Source organism: Pseudonaja textilis, chromosome 4 (genome assembly GCF_049901715.1).
Source record: "Pseudonaja textilis isolate UNSWEBS1 chromosome 4, rPseTex1.2, whole genome shotgun sequence".
NCBI classification, from domain to species: Eukaryota; Metazoa; Chordata; class Lepidosauria; order Squamata; family Elapidae; genus Pseudonaja; species Pseudonaja textilis.
In genome coordinates, this window is record NC_141993.1 from 5990776 (window position 1) to 6011419 (window position 20644).

Sequence of the window (20644 nt, forward strand, 5' to 3'; positions counted from 1 at the left end):
AGCTCTTCCAAAGAGGGGAGAGGGCAACCCATGATCCTCTGAGCGATGATGTTAACCCTCTGGAGCGCTGTCCTATCTGCCACTGTGCAATTGGCAAACCCTACAGAGGTGCAGTAAGTTAAGATACTATCTATGGTGCAACAGTAGAAAGTCACCAGCAGTTTTCATTCTGTTGTTGTTTTCTGAGAAGTCTCAGATAGTATAATCTCTGCCAGGCCCTTTTGACCTGTGCTGCAATGCAAGCCCCCCGCCAGGTCAGGTCCTCTTTTATGATAACATAAAATATTCTATGGCAAATATTTATGTTTCAGTGATATGAAAGGTCAGAGACAAAGAGTCCCACACAACAAGGGGTGTCAACCATCACACTCAGTGTGTGCAGCAGATAAAGAAGCCACTTTTTGTTGGCAAGAGTATCATTTACTGCCATGGATATGGAAGTAGCAAAGCCAATTCTAACATTTTCATGCACAAATAGATCTCCCATTGTCACTTTATTCCATCCAGCCAATTACGTTCCGTTTGTTTGGAAAACAGACTCTCTTGGACTTTCGCAGCAGGTCACCTCTCTGCAGAGTCACTGCTCTTGCATTCCATTACCCATTCCCTTGCAATCCAACCCATACTAAACACACACACACACACACACACACACACACACACATACACCGTTGCTTCTTGTGTGGCTGTGAGCAGGGTTTGAGAATCGAGCCATGTGGGAAGTGAGAAACTTTTGTGAACTGGGTACTACACTATCTACATCAGCTCATTTCTCAAGACGGTGGGCAGGACCTGCATAGAAATGTGGACAGGGATGGAGGACGAAAAGTCCTTATTCCTCATGGCTTGTCAATAGAGATACTACTTTGAGTACTAATAGGAGTAGTATGGCAGTATCTTGATGACAGTTATCAATTAGCCTTGGTAATGTGTTAACCCATTATGTTTCTTGGGACCTTCTGAAATTGCCTGAACCGTTTCATGTATGTCTGTTGAGTTCACATGCCCACAACAGTAGTAAAGTATGTCTTTCATGATCTTAATAGCAATAGCAATAGCCCTTAGACTTATATAGCACTTCGTAGTGCTTTTACAGCCCTCTCTAAGTGGCTCTCTTGCCCCCAACAATCTGGGTCCTCATTTTACCGACCTTGGAAGGATGGAAAGCTGAGTCAACTTCCAGCCAATCAGGATCGAACTGCTGGCAGTGGGGCAGAGTCTGCCTGCAACAAACCACTGTGCCCCATGCCTCTTTAAACATACGAAACAAAACTGAAAATGTGACTTGGTAGACTACTGTTAGCCTGTGGCCTTTTTTCAACAGAGGGATAAGATGTCCACCATTGGATGTCCCTTTCAGCAAACTGGATGGCACGTTCTACACCAGCTACAGGTTCTCAACCAAGCAAAAGGACAGCTATAGAGACTATATGGCTTGCTTCCCTTGGGCCTCCGCTTTTATCTCTTTCTTCTCTGCCAATCTTTATAGCTATATTTCTGATTCACGTTCTAACCAGATTGGAATACTTAATTTTTCAAGGCCAGGCAAAACTACCGAGCAGGGTGCAGATGCAGGCCCTAAGTAGGAAAGTGTGCAGTAGAATAATATGTATCATTATTATGGGTCTCACCTTCCCATAAGCTGTTTTGAATGAGAGCAAAATCTGCTGCCGTTGCTTGTTCGAGCGACTTCCAAGGCAATCGATAATGGCCTGTTCATCAGTTCCTAAGCAGGAATGTAAAATATTTAGTTCTTAAGCTTCATCCAAAGGTACCAGTTGTTATGACTGAGGCTTCCCCAAGAGCATAAAGCTGAGTCCTCATCCTGATAAACTTCCTTTATTTGATTTACAGTGAATTTCCTATCCAACAAGGTCCCGGCCAACAGTCTTTCAAGATAGTTTCCAATTACAGACCTTTATCAGGCTTGGAGAGGGGCCAGGCTGATATCTTTCAGACATCGCAATACTTGGCAAGCATGCCAGAATGAACTGATTGTCTCCTGCAAAACCCATTCCCCTTTTGTTCCTCTTTTATTCCTTATGGGAGGGGCCATTCGCTGTCCACCTATGGCTTTACTTCCAAGTCGGCCCTTGTTCCTCAGCTATTCCTTTCTTCTGGCAACTCTGTGCATGCACACACTGGGAACAGGCTCCAGCTGTTCTTCTGCCTCACTGATGTCTGACTCTGAAGGCAGCTGACAACTGTCAGATGGCCCTGGCCCCATCTCTGCCTCTTCCCCAGACTCCAGGACAGGCCCATGTTCCTCCCCAACCTCCTCACTGTCCGAGTCTGCTGCGAGCTCTGCTGGCGGCCACAACACCAGTTGGCGAAACCAAGAGTGGACAGTGCTGGGCTTCCACAATTAAAAAAGAACAAAGGCCAGACACGGATTACTCACCAAACCCTTTCATGGCTTTCCTCAAGACTTCTGCGTCCCTCAAAGGATCAAAGGATGGAGCATCATGGACCGTGCCTCGCTTTGCAGACTGTAGTAATGCAAGGAAAACACCAAATATTCATTAATCATACACACAAGGAACTCAAGTTAGCTAAAGGCAGGACTAGTGGTGACATGATAGCAGTCTTCCAATATTTAGGTGGGTTGTCACAGAGAAGAGAGGGGCTCAACCTATTCTCCAAAGCACCAGAAGGCAGGACAAGAAGCAATGGATGGAAACTCATCAAGGAGGGAAGCAACTTGGAATTAAGGAGAAATTTCATGACAGTGAGAACAATTAATCAGTGGAACAACTTGCCTCCAGAAATTGTGAATGCTCCATCATTGGAGGTTTTCAAGAAGAGATTGGACAGCAATTTGTCTGGAATGGGATCATTCTCAATTGTTAAGGATCTATAACTAGAATAACAACTTACAGAATACACTAGTATTCTTAGCAAAGAAATGCATGGGTACTAAATTCTTGAAGGAAGAGGATTCTTTCAGGCTTTCCCTCTTAAGAAGTTGTGGTGTTTCCTCGCTGGTTTTTAAGAAGATATTGGATAACCATTTGTCTGAAATGGTACAGTCCCCTGCTTGAGAAGGAGGTTGGACTAGAAGAGCTCTGAGGTCCCTTTCAACTCTGTTAGTCTGTAATTATTTATTTTTTTTCAGGCCTAAGCCAAGTGATGACAATAAGATCCAATTGAACCCAGTTCTTCATTTGCTTAGACCTAATAGACCAGAGGTGGGCAACTATGGCCCCTTTATGACTTGTGGACTTCAACTCCCAGAATTCCTGAGCAAGCCATGCTAGCTCAGGAATTTTGGGAGTTGAAGTCCACAAGTCATAAAGGGGCCATAGTTGCCCACCTCTGTAATAGACAGAATCTTGCCAGACTAAAGCTATAACCCTCAGACTTAATACTCTACATTCCCTAGAACCTGAGAGATTCTAGACAGTGATTACACTGAACCTTTTCCTCTCTTCCTCATTCAGTTCAGCACAATGTGTGAGAACTTCCATCCCTTGGAATCAGGCAGAAGAGAAAGCCCTTGCAAGGGACGAGCTGAAGACACAGCAGAAAAATACACCATTGCGGGCCACACTTAAAACTTTTGTCACTCTATTGAAGGGACTGTCCCTTTCAAATCACACCATGTGACACAGTGGTGGGATTCAATTGTTTTCACTACCAGTTCTATGGGCGTGGCTTGGTGGGCGTGGCTTGGTGGGTATGGCAGGGAAAGGATCCTGCAAAATCCCCATTTCCTCCCCACCCCACTAACCTGCTTTCCAGCTCTGTTCTCTTGTGCGGGGCAACCAAAGGAGACCCAGTTGATCACCTGGGATTCAATGGGAGGCGGAGAATAGGTGGGGTTGGCGGGGCCAGTCAGAGGCGGTATTCGCTGAACTACTCAAAATTTCTGCTACCGATTCTCCAGAAGAACCCGCTGGATACCACCTCTGGTGTGACAGGACCTCACGTTCTCAGAAACTACGAAGTCTATGCTGCACAGATTTAGCACCTGCCCTCTTTCCCCTTCCTACTAAAAGGAGAACGACAAAATATACAGGAAGAAACTTACTACTCCAGGGGTGACGGTGGGCATGGAAGGACCTGGGTAGGATGGCATCGAAGGATTAACAGCTGGACCAGATGGGTAACTTGGCATGGGCTGCTGCCCAGGATATGGCACTGGTTGAGGCTGTTGGGCTGCTGCAGGTGCCATCGGACCACCTGGATATGATGGATATGACGGCATCCCTGTTGCAGGGTTTCCTCCGGGGGTTGGAGGGTAGACCCCGTAAGGCTGCTGGCCCTGTGGTGGAGGTTGTCCGAACCCTCCTGGAGCTGCAGAAGGGTAGCCCCCAGGCGCTGAAGGATACAGTCCCTGGGGCACATTGGCACCGCCAAACGTTCCAGACAGATTGGAAGCCTGGAAGAAAAAAAAAACACCACCAGGTACTCAAAGACCAAGGACCTTTTGTACCACCACAACGTGCCAGCAAACTTCTTCTCCACAGTGCTGTCAAGAGGACAACATTGTCTGAGTGTAGTAGGAAAGGCGGGGAAAGGAAGGAGATGAACGGTTTCAGTTCTCTTGATTGTATTGCATTGAGAAGTTGCCTGGTGCCTATGCATCTAGGGCGATCGAGTCATCCAGGTCCTGGTTGTCCCCAAAGGTGCTTTTTTCAGATGCAACTAGATTTTCCTTGAGTTTTCTTTTTTTATTTTTCCTTGAAGACGTTTCGCTTCTCATCCAAGAAGTTTCTTCAATTCTCACTGAAAAAGCTTCCTGGATGAGAAGCCAAACATTTTTGAGTAAAAAGTTTATGGAGATTATTCTCAGTCATTCAGGTCATGGTTGTCCCAAAGGTGCTTTTTCGAGAGACAACTGGACTTTTTATTTTTTCTTTGAAGACGTTTTGCTTCTCATCCAAGAAGCTTCTTCAGCTCCGACTGGATGGTGAAAAAGGCCATCTATATCCAAATTGAACAGCTCTCTCTCAACAGAGAGGGAAGGAAATGACACCATCTATCTCCAGTCTACAGTTCCAAGAAGGCTCCACACTGATTTGCACTATTCAGGTGACCCTGAGGACACAGACAAACCTCCAAGTGGCCTCAACAACCCTCTAAAACAAGGGTCTTCCAACTTGGCAAGTTTAAGACTGGTGGACTTCAATGCTCAGAATTCCTGAGCAAACATGACTGGAGGAGGAATTCTGGGAGTTGAAATCCACAAGTCTTAAGGCTGTCGTGTTTGATGACCCCTTCTCTAAAAGGATGCAAATGACCAACTGTTTGTAAAGAATATAAATCCTTCCATTCGCCACCATCCAGTCAGAGCTGAAGAAGCTTCTTGGATGAGAAGCGAAACGTCTTCAAAGAAAAAACAGAAAGTCCAGTTCCCTTTTGAAAAAAAAAGCACCTTTAGGTCTTCAAGGAAAAAAAAAAACAAAGAAAGTTCAGTGGGTTTTTTTTTTGAAAAAGCATCTTTGGTATCTCCATACAAGCACGACTCAGTTGTTAAGATGCTGGACTAGAACTAAGGCCAACTCAGCCCATCCTCAATGATGGAAGCTCCCAGCCCAACCAACGTCAAGAAGTTGTTGGCGTGAGGATAACATGAAAGGAGCCTCCAATGTATATTCTTTTGAGCTTCTAGAGGAAAGACATAACAACATGGAATTGGACGGCCAATAAATTTAAATGATGGTGGTGGTGGCACTGTCATAAGAACAACTGCAAAGTTGCAAGCAACTCTCAGATGGTAGCAAAAAAACATTTTCTGGACTTCTTGATTACTATCTAGTTGTCTAACCCAGTTAGACAATTAAAAAGTATTTGGGTTCATCATCATCATCATCATCAGGTCATCATCAGGTTCTGAGCAGAGCACATGGGGAGGCAAGTATTTTCCAGCGTTTCGATCATTCACAGGATCTTTGGCATCGTCCCAAGGGACATTAATGTTTGGTAACACGTTTTCTGGTTACAACCCAGATATAATAGCCCTAACAATGCCCAAATTCCAGGATCTAAACCCTTTGCTCCTATTTAATTAGATTTAGAGGTTGCCTAACTTCCTTAAGATGATAGAAAAACAACAGAAGGCAAAACTGGGGAACACAATTCCCACAATTTGCTTCAGATGGTACGCTAAGATGCTTCAGCTTCAAACGGGAATTACTTACCATGCCAGCCATATAATCCGGATTAAACTGATTAGCATAGCTCCCAACATTTTCTAATCCAATTGGAGGAGGGTTTGCAGGAGGGTAGCTGGGGGCACCCCAGGGATTACTGCCTGGAAGTTAAAGCACCACAAATGAGTGAAAACACACAACCTAGCTGAATATTAGCTGAGGACTAGTTACTGAAACAATGCTAGTCCAGGTAGCTGCTTTGCTACCTGTTGGTGAAACTAGATATAGTCCTTTTTCTCTAATTATTTAGTCTCTGTTCTAATCTTGACTCTAACCCTCAAGGATAAATAATAGAGCTAGAGATGTTCTAGTCTACAACAAGCAGCAGAATGAATTCTATCACCCTCACCAAGAAGCAACTGATTGCAGGAAAAAGAAAGGGGCCATCACACACCCACCCATGTTGTAAGATATTTGTTGAATGTTCTCAACTGTTAAGGATCTATAACTAGAATAACAATTTACAGAATACAGTAGTATTCTTAGCAAAGAAATGCATGGTACTAAATTCTTGAAGGAAGAGGATTCTTTCAGGCTTTCTCTCTTAAGAAGTTGTGGTGTTTCCACGCTGGTTTTTAAGAAGATATCGGATAAATATATTGTCTGAAATGGTACAGTCTCCCCTGCTTGAGAAGGAGGTTGGACTAGAAGAGCTCTGAGGTCCCTTTCAACTCTGTTAGTCTGTAATTATTTATTTTTTTTGCCAAGCCTAAGCCAAGTGATGACAATAAGATCCAATCGAATCCAGTTCTTCATTTGCTTAGACCTAATAGACAGAATCTTGCCAGACTAAAGCTATAACTCAGACTTAATACTCTACATTCCCTAGAACCTGAGAGATTCTAGACTGTGGTTACCCTGAACCTTTTCCTCTCTTCCTCATTCAGTTCAGGACTGTTATTCTATATTCTGTAGGTTTGGCTTATTGTGACCAGCTGGTACAGTTGTACACTTGTACAGTTCTCTGATCTGTATCATAAGATGAAAAACAAGAGATAAGCCCAGAAGTCTAACCAACTCAACATTCTAGATATGCAGGAACACATTCTCCTTGACCTAGGTTGGGAATCACTCCATGTTGCAACTAATAAAATATCTCAATGTGACATACAAGAAGGTTGATCAGGCCTAAGCCAAAAGTTGACAAAAAGATCCAATTGAATCCAGTTCTTTATTTGTTTAGACAAGGGCTGTCAATCTCACAGCCCATGAGCCTGATGCATCATATGTTCGCCACACCCATGCTTGGTTTAGCAAAGGGGGGAAGGTCACAATACACCATGTGACACCACTGTGATGACGAGTGTTTAACACCCCTGGCTTAGTCCTATTAGACGGAATCTTGCCAGACTAAAGTGATAATCTTCAAACAATACTGTATATTCCCTAGAACTTGGGAGGTTCTAGAGTGTGGCTGCCCTGAACCTTTTCCTCTCTTCCCCATTCAGTTCAGGACTATGCAATCTCTTGTTTTGCGCTACTCCCTAGAATGTGCTACTTCCGCTTTGGGAATCCGTAGCACTACTGATGACATTCGATCGCATCTTTTCTGTACCCATTACTCCCTCTTTTGTTATGGGTCAATTGCCACCAAACTGTTCTAACAACCTGATCTTAAATGAAAAAGAAAGAAACTGACTTACCTGGAGCAGCAGGTGGATATCCACTAGCTGGTGGATAACCACCCGCAGGTGGATAACCACCCCCAGGTGGATATCCGCTTGCAGGTGGGTACCCTGGATAACTCATGTTGTAAATCTGGAAGAAAAAAACACACAAATATACCCACTTAAAAAGATTGTAGTGACCTGGACAAGGCATGGATAGTTCAAAACACCCCTTGGTTGCTCCAACTTTCTCCCAAATGCTCACACATTTATGGCAAGACACACAGATACACACCTCCAGCAGCCTCTGGCTGCAAGTAGTGCAGCAAAACAGTTAGCACAACAGCTTCAAAGCTGTTCTTTTTGTACATCGCAGACATATATTTAATGCTGAGGTAGATAGGCCTACCATAGATATATAGATTACACATGTGCATAACATACATTTCCTCCTGAACGTACAAAACATTTTAAATATTGACGTTACAGCAAGTTGCCATCTGGTGAATTCCTTCAGCAAACATTGATTCAGCATTGTTGACAGGGTAATTTTTATTCTCATTAAACAAAGTTTCCTTTCTCATATCCAGAGAAAAAGTCAAATCACTTTGATATTTTTTCCCCAGAGATGTAGATTTAAAAATTATTTTGCTTCTCTAAGATAAGTTTTCACTTTTTGTAACTTTTAAAAATGATAATGCATTAGGGTCCAAACTTCAACCAAACCTGAGAGCTCAATCAACCTACACGCCAGCTATGATCCCTACAACAGCCAATAGAAGACATGTTCTTGCACAGGAACAGGAAGCTCAACTGCAAAGCCCAAGAGAAGGTATAAATACCCCTCACTCTCCACTCCATGTGGTCAGCTGCCCAGGACCTCAAACCCATGTGGTCCTGTCCATCAATAAACCATCTTTTCAATCAGCCTCCATGTCTCCAGTGTCTTTCTCTCAGCTTGGAATTGAATCAGATGGACATTTCTCCCAACATTGGCTTGAGGGCTACAGATGATTTAATTAATGACTTTAGCATTTGAGATAGAAATAAAGAAAGATTGGTTGATTTTTGAATCTCGTTGAGATTTCTCTTTTTTTTTCCAAGCTCACAACTGGTTTTAACAGCATCAGGGCCCAAATAATATGTGAGTCGGTGGTCCAGAAGAACCCACAATCCTCCATCTCTTCTCCTCCACTCCCGCACTAATCAAGTTCATGAATGCTTTCTGGGTTTGTCCTCTGCAAGCAACACCACCTAAGCTATTCAAACAGAACCTTTCTCTCTCAGCTGGTGGGAAGCAAATAGGAAAAAGAGAAAAAAAAGAGAGAGAGAAAGGGGAAAAAAAACAGCCATTGTCATCAACAGGATGCCAAAGTGGAATTTCAAAGCTCAACTCCTTTTCAGAGCCAAAGAATACCGTATTTTTCGTAGTATAAGACACATTTTTTTCCACCACCAAAAGTGGGTGGAAATGTCTGTGCATCTTATACAGCAAATGTTGCCGAAGCCCCGCCTACCTGCTGGCCCCCACCCTTTGGCCTCTGCCTCCCATCCAATTTGCCTCCTTGCAGCAAACAGCCTGTTTCAGCCTTCGGCATAGCACAAACAGCTGATTGTCGGTTGGATCGGCCTCCCAACGATCAACTGTTTCAGGCTGCAGGGATTGCCATTGCCGATTGCTGCCTCTGTACACCCCATTTTCAGCCTCCACGCACCCCATCTTCCACCCATTCTTCCGCTGCCTGATACAGTCAGAAAATGGGGCACACAGAGGCTGCAAACAGGATGCGGAGGCCAAAAATGGGACGCACGGCTGCATCAATGGGCGATGGTGATCCCTGCAGCCTGAAACAGCTGATCGTTGGGAGGCTGATCCAACTGACAATCAGCTGCTTGTGCTAATCAGGCTGTGCCGAAGCTGAAACAGGCGGTTTGCTGTTTGCTGCAAGGAGGCAAATTGCTCTGTATTTTCCTCCCCAAAAGTTACATGTGTTTTATACACTGGAGCATCTTATACTCTGAAAAATATGGTAATTTGCAAATTAAAAGAAAACATGAGGGGAGGAAAAAAACAGATGAAATTCTCTTTTCTTGCCATGTTCCCAATTTAAAACACGAAATAATCGTGTCTGATGCTGTGAAGGACACCTCGGACAGTAAAACTAAATTGGCAAGCCAGGAAGGCCATGCTGATGTACAGATGGTAATTTACTACAGACTTGCTAGATGTCTTGCTCCAGGGCTAGAAAAAAAAAAAACAAGGAACAGAGCTATTAAGCCATGTGCTCATTTTCCTTCCCTTGTACTCATCTGTAAGTATACTTTAGAAGGCCTGGAAACATTTTTCTACTCAGCCTCCTTCCAAGGAGGGATCCAAGGAGGGATCCAAATAAAATATGAATCTTAAACTTATTGGCTGAGCTGCACACAGACCAATGTGTAGTGGGGACAGAACATAAAGGCTTCCCTGTCCAGCCATGTTTGACGCCAGGGTGAACAAATAGGCAAGAGAAGGTTCACCCCCATTTACTTCTCCAATGTACCTCTCCTAAACATATATTCTAAGAAGATTTCAATTCACTGTCATTCATTCTTATGCCATTTTTCTCCCCTAAATCCCAGTGGATTTATAAGTGAGCCTTTCGGATCCGAGGTTGTGCCTTTGCTTTTCAAACCAACAGAAGAAATGTCTAGTTAAAAGCTAGAGGTGTGTAGCTTTTGTGGTGGAGCTCTTCATATCCTGTTGAAACCCATGGCGGTTATTTGACCTCTGCAAACAGAAAACCATTCAAGCTAATTCTCGGTTGCAACCGGTGGTGGGATTCAAATAGTTTTGCCACCGGTTTGGTGGGTGTAGCTTGGTGGGAGTGCTTTGCACACATGCACACACTTTGCATGCATGTGGGTGCCGAATGCACACTTTGCACAGGCGCAGAGGCATTTGTGCAGGCGGCAGAGGCATTCTAACTCACGTCCTGCAAGCCTGCATGATCCCGGTAGCCTCAGCAGCTGCCCCACGGCACTCTTCTGTGCTGTGCAAAGCAGCTGTACTTTAAATTCAGTGGATAAAAGTGTGTATGGGAGCCCAGCCTGTCTGTCTGTCTGTCATCTACCTACCTATCTACTTATCTACCTTCTGTATCTACCTATCATCTATCTAATCTATCTATCTATCTATCTATCTATCTATCTATCTATCTATCTATTTAACCATCCATCATCTGCCGATCCATCCATCCATCCATTTAGCTAACTAGCTAGTTAGCTAGCTAGCTACAGTATCTCCTATTGTTATTGTAATCATATGAAAACAGATCCCTGTGCAACTTGTTCTGGGTTCCTGGAGGAAAGGAAGAACAGAAATCAAAGAAATAAATCAACGTTATGATTTTTAATAATTTTGTTTTAATCTGAAAAAAAAAATTGTACCAGACTTCTTTTGAATCAAAGACTTAACTTTCTTTCTCAGCTGCCATTCTTCAGTTAACGTTCTTTCATCATTGCAAAAGTTCATATAACGCTAACTTTCCAGAGCAGATTGTGAGAATTCTATCCTGTTCTAAACTTCCTTTTTATGACCCTGTAACTCCCTTAATTCAGGGTAGAGTTGGAGTGATATGATAGACCTGAGCATTTACTGGCTGGATGCCCTCCCTGAGGCCTATGTGAAGTTCACAGCAGATATTTTCTCTTTACGCTCTAAGAGAGAAATATCTGCTGCTACCCAGGATTGAACTCTTTACCTTCCAAGTTGGAGGTGAGATTCTTCACCACTAGGCCACCATGCCACTCAATTCTATCCTATTCCACCACTTAGAAAAAGCAAAACTTTAGTTATCATTGAGTCTAATGTCCAAACTCCTGTTGGTATTATTACTCATAAACTAAGCGTTTCTCCACCAGCAACTAACCAAGACACACATTTCTACCCAACCCTTTAATGTGGCCTTTATCCTATTTCTAACCCATGAACAAGTTAAATCATCCCTAACTACCACAGTGTTGAAGTAGCATTTTTCCTCTTATTCCAACATCGCCCCATGATGTTTGAAACTGTGTAGAATCCACTATAGTGGTGGTAGTCTACCGGTTCAACCCGGTTTGCCCGAACCGGTAGCTCTGAGGATCATTTGTGAGCGAATTGGTTCGTTCCGATGATCAGCTGCTGGGCCTTCCTGCCCCAGCTATATTCTGACCTTTATTTCCTGGTTTTAAAGCTCAGCTGCTTCATGCGGCACAGCGGATTTCTGCATGTCATCTGTTGAAGACTCGGAGAGAGTGAAGGATTGCAGGAGAAGGTCAGTAGAAAACTGTTCTGACCAAAGCTTCTGAGCCCGTAATTACACACACATTTATTTTAAAAACAGGTCTTGTTTTATTGCAGCACTGGGAATTACATTCATTCCCAGCCCGTAATGAGTCCCAAACAGTCCCTCGAGATAAGCACCCATCTTTCTCTCCTTTGAATTGCTGACAACAACTAAAGTGCCAAATGAACTATAAAAAAACCAACCGAAGTACAAAATCCACACAGAGCTTCAAGGATTAATCCAAATAGAATGAACGACTTTGCTTCCTGCAAAGGTTTCATCATCTTTGCCTGTCCTTTATACCTTATGGGCAGTGGTGGGATTCAAATTTTTTTACTACTGGTTCTGTGGGCATGGCTTATTTGGTGGGTGTGGCTTGGTGGTCATGTGACTGTGAGTGTGGCTTGGTGGTCATGTGACTGAGTGGGTGTGGCCAACTTAATGTCACTCACGTTGAGGGCTGCCTCACCTAGCCCCTTCCTTCCCAGCCATTCCTTGTCACACCAAGCCTCAACTATAATTCTGTAAAAATGTTGTTCACCCTTTTTTTGGACTTTATTATCTACATAGTATAGATGTACTTTCACGGACCACTGAAAGGAGGAAATGGCACACATGCTTTGCCCAAGAGTGTGATAAGGGACTTTTAAAGGGCTGCCAGAAAGAAAGGGAGGGGCAATGTATTTTCCAAAGCAGCAGAAGGCAAACAAGAAGCAATGGATGGAAAGTGAACAAAGAGAGAAGCAAACTAAAACTAAGGAGAAACTTCCTGACAGTGAGAACAATTAATGAGTGGACCTGCTTTTCCCCAGAAGTTCTGGGTGATCAATCACTGGAAATTTTTAAAAGACTGGACAGCCATTTCTCTGAAATGGTATAGGGTTTTCCCCAAAGTCCCTTCTAAGTGTTATTCTGTTATTCTAACACCTTTCCCAGGACCTCTACTCAGAGTTTGGCATCCTCAGTTTTCCTGCCTGAGCAGGAGGTTGGACTAGAAGACCTCCAAAGTCCCTTTCAACTCTGTTAAACACACATGTATTTATGCTCTGGACTATAGACATTGAAGACATGTAAACCCTGAAAAATATGTGGTAGCCCTGGGCAAAAGAAAGGCAGTAGAATCACTCTAGGTGTAGGGACAGTGTAAAATATTAACACATGATAAATAATGGAACAATTAATAATAGCATAGAGTTTTCTCTGTCTCTCTCTCTCCCTCCCTTCCTATTTCTTTTTTTCTTTCTCTTTGACTCTTTCTTTCTCTCCCTTCCTTTCTTTTTCTCTCTCTCTCACACACACCACATTCTCTCTCTCTCTCTCCCTATTTCTTTTTCTTTCTCTTTCTTCCTTTCTTTCCTTCCTCTTTCTTTCTTTCTTTCTTTCTTTCTTTCTTTCTTTCTTTCTTTCTTTCTTTCTTTCTTTCTTTCTTTCTTTTCTTCCTTCCTTTCTTCCTTCCTCCCTCCCTCTCTCTCTCTCTCACACACACACCCACACACACCCACACACATCCACACACACCTGTCAGCCTTCATTCCCTCTCACTCCAGGCACTTTACTCACAAGGGGAATCGAATCCAGCATTGGAGAAGTTTTGCAGGTTAATGGACAAGCATTTGCACCTCCTGCAAACTTCCCCATGGCTGGATTCTCCCCCCCCCCACCAACCCCAGCGTTCATTCCCTCTCACTTCAGGCACTTTACTTACAAGGGTAAGCGATACTTCTAGTTGTAGCCTTGGAGCAGTTTTGCAGGTTAACGGACCGCTGCTCCACCCACAGTCATGGGTTTTCAAGTGGCTGCTTGAAAATGCATGGCTAGGGCAGAGGAGCAGTCCTCCTTTAAACTGCGGCGAGTGAGCATTGCGGGGGGCGGGCAAGCGAGTGAGCAGAAACCGGGCGACCGGGTCAGGGGCGTAGCCAGCCAGAAGTTGCTACGGTTCGGTAACCCATGCCAAATCCTTGCTACCGATTTGCCCAATTAGGTGCGAATCGGCTGAATACCACTTCTGCTTATGGGAGGGGAAATCATCTCCCAGCCTTACTCTCAAATCGCCCCTTTTGTCTCAGCAGCTCTCACCTTCTAGCAGCTCTGGGCACACACTCACTGGGAACAGGCTCCCCTTATTCCTCTGCCTTGCTGCTGCCAGACTCCAGAGGCTCCAGAGGCAGTACCCCACTCCCAGATGATCCTCTCCCCATCTCTGCATTGGACGCAGGACCCTCGTCGGAGTCCTCTCCAAATTGGTCCCCATTCTTCCCCAATGTCTGATTCTGCTGCCATCGGCACAGGCTGCCGGCAAATCACAACACAAAGCCTCTGTGAGTGCGTAAAGCGCACCCACCAACCCACGCCCACAGAACCGACGGTAAAAAAAATTTGAAGCCCACCCTGAATCCACTACCTCTGGCCTCTCACGACCTCGGGGAGAAACCAAGTGACTGCCATGACTTGAAATGGTGACCACAGATGATAACACATAATGTGAACATATACTTTTCTGCAAACTCAAGGATGGGGAGAAGCTAACTCAGTGGTGGGGGTAGGCCCTGAATGTCCCTTGTATGGTTTCCAGAATTGTCTATGATGCCAAAGCCTTCCTTAGCAGGCAACTCAACTTTTAAAAGTTCCCTTAAAGTACAAAATCTATACACCTCTTGTCTAAATACTGTATAACCCACAAATGATCAGCTTCTATATCCTCAATGCTTACTCTGTATTCAGGCTGCTTTCTGGGTACTAACTGTGTTTTGTGAAATACAAACCAAGCCTTTGCCTTCACAGGAAAGTTTTGTATTTAACTTGGCACCATCGTATCGTAGTTATAATTTCTAGTCAAACATCTAGTCAAATTTAGCAAGAATCCTTCACCAAGTTGGAATGTTTGGGATGACCACTTTCTTTTTTTTTTTCTTCTTCTTCTTCTTCTTCTTCTTCTTCTTCTTCTTCTTCTTCTTCTTCTTCTTCTTCTTCTTCTTCTTCTTCTTCTTCTTCTTCTTCTCCTTCTCCTTCTCCTTCTCCTTCTCCTTCTCCTTCTCCTTCTTCTCCTCCTCTTCTTACTCTTCCTCTTCTTCTGGTTCTTCTCCTCCTTTCTCCTCCTCCTCCAGCTCCTCCTCCTCCTCTCTCCTCCTTCTCTTCCCCCCTTTTTCTTCCTTTTCTTCCTTCTCCTCACATATCCCCATGGTCAGATGATCAAAATTCCAGCACTCGGCAACTGGCATGGATTTAGTTGCACAGCCCCAGGATCAACCATTTGGAGCCTTCCCAGCTGGCTTTGGACGAGCAATTGTGAAAGCCAGACTCACTTAACAACTGCAGTGATTCACTTAGCAACTGCAACAAAAATGGTCATAACATGGGACAAAACTCATGGTTTTGTCTTGCTTAACGATGGAAATTTAGGGCTTGCTTAACGATGGAAATTTAGGGCTCGGTTTTGGTTGTAAATCAAGGACTACCTGTAGTTAGTGGGATTCAACAGCGAAAGTTCATATTTTTTAAAAAAACAAAAACAAATAGTGACCTTTGACTAACAATAGAGACATTCAGTCTTTCTCTGGGAAGGTCATCCAGCTAAAGCAAGCAAAGGAAACCATTGATGACTTGTGAACTTCAACTCCTAGAATTCCTGAGACATGCTGGGAGTTGAAGTCCACAAGTCATAAAGGGGCCATTTTTCTCCTCCCCTGAGCTGTAAGAACTGTAGTACTGACTTCTTGCCTTGGCCAACGCACAAAGAGGCCGTGAGCTATACAAAGGTTGTTTGCATAAGGTTAAAATGCACCAGGAAACGTGTGCTTGAATTAATGAAGAGAAGGAAAAAAAAAAAAGACAAGGAAATTAGACTCGGTAATGCACTTTGTGTTGCTGTCCCGTTTTTCAAGAAGATAGAAGTTCCACTGCTACAAAACCTTTTGTTCAATGGGGGTCATGTTATTAGCTTGACTTGTGGACCATAAAAAGCCCCGGATCTCGGCTTGGCCATCTGTCTTCCAACAGACATGAGATAAATGAGAGATAAAAATACAGGTAGACCTCATTTGTTTAGGGACTGTTCCAAGTTACAATGTGATTCACTTCACAAGCGCAGCAAGAAAAGTCATAAAACAGAAACAAAACTTCACTTCACAAAATGTTTCCCTTAGCACACATACATTTGGGGCTCCACTGTGGTCATAAGTCAAGGGCCCCTGTCATATCAAGCCCCCCCCATAACCTGGAGGAGATAAAGATAATACCAAGTCGCCAGAATCTGCATGCAATCTTTTTCACCCACCAAGGATTAGGAATACACTGTTTTCCTACGTTGATAGTTAGCTGTCCTTCCAAAGAGGCTGTCTCCAAAAATAGCCCTTGGATACAGCAGATTCACTGGTATCTGGTGTGCAGGAAAATAACACGATAGGAGCGGGTGAGATCGTCCCTGAACTGGATTTATAGGCAACAAAACCAGCCGAAACAGGAAGGAGCCGAAGTCACAACATGATGAAGAACTGCCAGAAGATAGGCACAAAAGCAACTCTTTTGTTGGGGCTTCAATTCCAGAAAGAAAAAGAGGAATCAAACACACACAAACGCACACAGATGTAGTAGACACACAAAACTGCAACAGTTGGAAAATTCCTCAGATTCTGAGAAATGTTTTAGGCCCTCACTGCATTTCTCCTGTTTGCCATTCATAAGCAACCTTGACAGATCTCCAAAAACTTGCTGGGGTGATATTGTGATTGGTATTAGGATTGTATATTGAAACACCAAACAGCAAAAAACTTGATATATATAACCAGTACACAATGATGTTGTAAAATTGGAACTGTGGTGAATATTAAGGAAAAATGTACAATAAAAATATTTTAAAAAAGAAAAGAAACGTCTTTGAAAACATGAATAAAAGTTAGAATAGAAATAGATATAAGAGGGGAATAACAATATACCTATTTTAATATAACAAGATATATGTAATAATAAGAGGGAGATCTAGAAATCAAATGGCGGTAGTATGAGATACATTTAAACAATATGAAACAATGAAAATGAAATGTAATAACTGTGAGTAATAATGTTTATTTGTACTAAAATGTATGATACCCAGGTATCACACTGTTCACCCAATGATATGTATAAGCAATACAAAATAAAAAAACTTGACCAAAAAAGAAAAGAAAAGAGGAAGATCTTGAAAAACTTAAGTATTGCTGGGATGGGAGACCACTAGGAAACCCCAGGCCTTTAGCCTCAAATTAGACCAAGAAGAAAGCTAACTGGCTTTTTGCTTTTTTATTGCAAAACGTAACCTGAAGATGATCAGATGATCACCAGGAGAAACTATGATTCAAAGACAACTTCATTTATTGCTTGAAAGTTCTACTACAGGATGTCCAATTTCCTAACAACCAACTTACTGTGTGTGTGTGTGTGTGTGTGTAATAAACATTTTGAATACAGTGTATTGTCAGGGCATACTATTTACAGAAAAAACAAAAAACAAACATAACAAAAATATTAATACATAGATTAATAATAATAGTGTAACAGAGTAGTTTAAACTAGATTTCTATTTGTATTAACTGTTTGTAAGTCTGTTGATTATATTGGCATATTCATAATTATAAACCATCTTTATATCTAATTCATACATAGCCTTACTCTTTCTTCATCTGATTTCTACCTCTTATCTCTAATCATTCGTAAAATCCGTTCCACGTTAAATAGTATTCTGTGGCTTCTTTCTCCTTTATTTTTAATGTCAATCGACCAACTTCCTAGCACCAATTCAGTCTCAATATTCTTGGCTTGCCAAAGAAGAAGTAAGTCTGACCTACTCAATTAACAGATAATCAAGAGTTGGAAGGGACCTTGTAGGTCCTCTAGTCCAACCCCTGCCCACTCAGATTGGGCTAAAATGAGATCTTGGCTACTTTACCCTCTTTTTCCCCTACTCCCACACACTACCTCAATTCAAATCCAGATTTTCCATTGGGTGGGGGGGTCTCATTCTGAAACCTGGCATTTTTCTCAAGCCAAAGTTGGCTAGTTTTGTCTTTTTCCCACGTTGGGCAAACCCAACCATTTGGTGTCCGGTAAAAAAAAAAAAAGAAATGTTAAAAGAGAGAAGTAAATATTATGACTGGTGTGTTGAATAATTATTAGGTTAATATTATAGAATTAATACGTGGAAATATTATTAGGTTAAAGATTGCAGAATCAACATGAATTTAATTAGGAGGAGTTTGTAAGTTTGGTCGTTGGGTTCAGATGCAATGATTATATTAAAAATGTAAAAAAAATATTTAGACAAAAAATAAAATTAAAAAAAAATAATGTCTGTGTCCTCGTTTAAAAACAACAACAACCGCCCCAACAAGAAATGTCTTGGCAATCCACCAGCCCGAAAAAGGAGTTTATTCAGCACCCGACTTAAAAGACGCGGGGCCGAAAGTTGAGCCTTCGAAGTCTTGGAGACGGAGGAGAGCTCTGGGGGCGCACGTTGGCGACCCCGGCTGGGCAAAGGGCAGGAGTCCGGGACTCTTGCAACAAGGCAAACCGCGCAAGGCGAGACCTGCCCGGGAGAAGGCCGAGGCTCCGCGCCGCCTTTTCTCCGCCCAAGGGCTCCCTCTTCTTCCGCTCGCCCGTCCTTCCCAACAGCCATGTTTTGCCTGAAGGCTCCTCCGGGGTTGGGGAGGGGAAGGGAGGAGCCGCTCGCGCTCCGGAGAGCCGCTCCCGTCCCAAGCGGGGCGGGGTGCGCTGTCCAGCGGCCTGGCCAGCCTGCCTGCTTGTCTGTCTGTCTGTCTTCTTGCCTTCCTTCCTTCCTCCCTGTCTGTCTCTGTCTTGCCTTCTTTTCTGTCTGTCTTCTTGCCTTCCTTCTTTCCTCCCTGTCTGTCTGTCTGTCTTGCCCGCCTGACTGCTTGCCTTCCTTCCTGTATGTCTGTCTGACTGTCTTGCCTTCCTTCTTTCCTCTGACAGTCTGTCTGTCTGTCTTGCTTGCCTGACTGCTTGCCTTCCTTCCTGTCTTCCTTCCTTCCTTCCTTCCTTCCCTTCCCTTCCCTTCCTTCTTTCCTCCCTGTCTGTCTGTCTTGCTTGCCTGCTTGCCTTCCTTCCTGTCTGTCTGTCTGTCTGTCTTCCTTCCTTCCTTCCTTCCTTCCTTCCTTCCTTCCTTCCTTCCTTCCTTCCTTCCTTCCTTCCTTCCTTCCTTCCTTCCTCCCTTCCCTTCCTTCTTTCCTCCCTGTCTGTCTGTCTTGCTTGCCTGCTTGCCTTCCTTCCTGTCTGTCTGTCAGTCTTCCTTCCTTCCTTCCTTCCTTCCCTTCCCTTCCCTTCCTTCTTTCCTCCCTGTCTGTCTGTCTTGCTTGCCTGCTTGCCTTCCTTCCTGTCTGTCTGTCTGTCTGTCTGTCTTCCTTCCTTCCTTCCTTCCTTCCTTCCTTCCTTCCTTCCTTCCTTCCTTCCCTCCCTTCCCTTCCCTTCCTTCTTTCCTCCCTGTCTGTCTGTCTTGCTTGCCTGCTTGCCTTCCTTCCTGTCTGTCTGTCAGTCTTCCTTCCTTCCTTCCTTCCCTCCCTTCCCTTCCCTTCCTTCTTTCCTCCTGTCTGTCTGTCTTGCTTGCCTGCTTGCCTTCCTTCCTGTCTGTCTGTCTCGCTTGCTTGCCTGACTGCTTGCCTTCCTGTCTGTCTGTCTTCTTGCCTGCCTGCCAATCTGTCTTGCCTTCCTTCCCGTCGGCCTGTCGGTCTGCCTGCCTTCCTGACAGCCAGGCTCCGAGCTTGCAGCCCCCGTCCTCCCCCGTCCACCCCCCCGACGCGAACCCGCCGCCCCTTACCTGGCCCAAGCGAGGCTCCAGCCGCGGGATCAAGGTATTGAAAGGAGAGCGGTCGGGGCGGCGGCGGCGGCGGGAACGGGACGCCTCTTCCCGGGCGGGCTCAGAGAGTTCTCGGAACGCAGCTCTTTTTTTTTTTCTTTTTTCCCCTTCCGGGACGAAAGCGAAGATCTGCGGGGCTCCGAGGCGGAGTCTGCCCGCCGCCTCCGCCTTCTTCTCGGCCTTGCCGGGAGCTCGGCCGCCCCCGCGCAAAGTCTCCGGCTGGGAAGGCTGCGCTTCGCAGCGAGGGAAGGAGGAGCCGAGCGGCCGGTCCGGGTCCCAGGCAGGGTCCTCACCTGGCCGGTGGGCAGTTTTGAAGAAGAGAATGGACAAAGGGGGAAGGTTTCCTGCCTAACTGGGCGGGTTGGACTAGAAGACCTCTTAGGTCCCTCCCAACTGTGTTATTTCTCTTCTAGTCTAGTCCCGTCTTCAAAAACTTCCAAAATCTTCTTTTAGTAAAAAATTATCCATTAAAAAAAACCACACACCTGACTTGTAGACAACAACAGTAACATTAATCGTGGAATGATCTTAAATCTTCTCTGTTTTTGAAAAAAAAATGGGAAGGAGGCGTCTCCTTAGTGGGCAGCCACACACAATTTCTCATCAGCCCTCCTCGAAAAGCAGGACTTAAAAATCAAACGGAAGAAGGACAGCCACTTCTCAAAAAGGGCATAGGCTCTCCTGTTTGGGCAGGAGAGGGGCTGGACTAGATGGCCTTCAAGGTCCCTTCCA

At 44.3% G+C, this 20644-nt stretch overlaps 1 protein-coding gene across 1 annotated transcript in view; it reads right to left on the bottom strand.

Moving 5' to 3' along the window:
* The window catches only part of ANXA11 (annexin A11), a 35680-nt gene extending 15452 nt beyond the window's left edge, over positions 1-20228 (bottom strand). Inside the window, exons 1-6 of the mRNA XM_026711045.2 lie at positions 19874-20228; positions 7799-7913; positions 6144-6256; positions 4031-4381; positions 2402-2489; positions 1632-1726 (exon numbers count right to left, since the gene is read on the bottom strand). Of these exons, the coding sequence (XP_026566830.1) occupies positions 1632-1726; positions 2402-2489; positions 4031-4381; positions 6144-6256; positions 7799-7904 (753 nt within the window). The 5' untranslated portion in view covers positions 7905-7913; positions 19874-20228. The remainder of the gene's footprint in view (positions 1-1631; positions 1727-2401; positions 2490-4030; positions 4382-6143; positions 6257-7798; positions 7914-19873) is intronic.
* Positions 20229-20644: the final 416 nt, after the last annotated feature.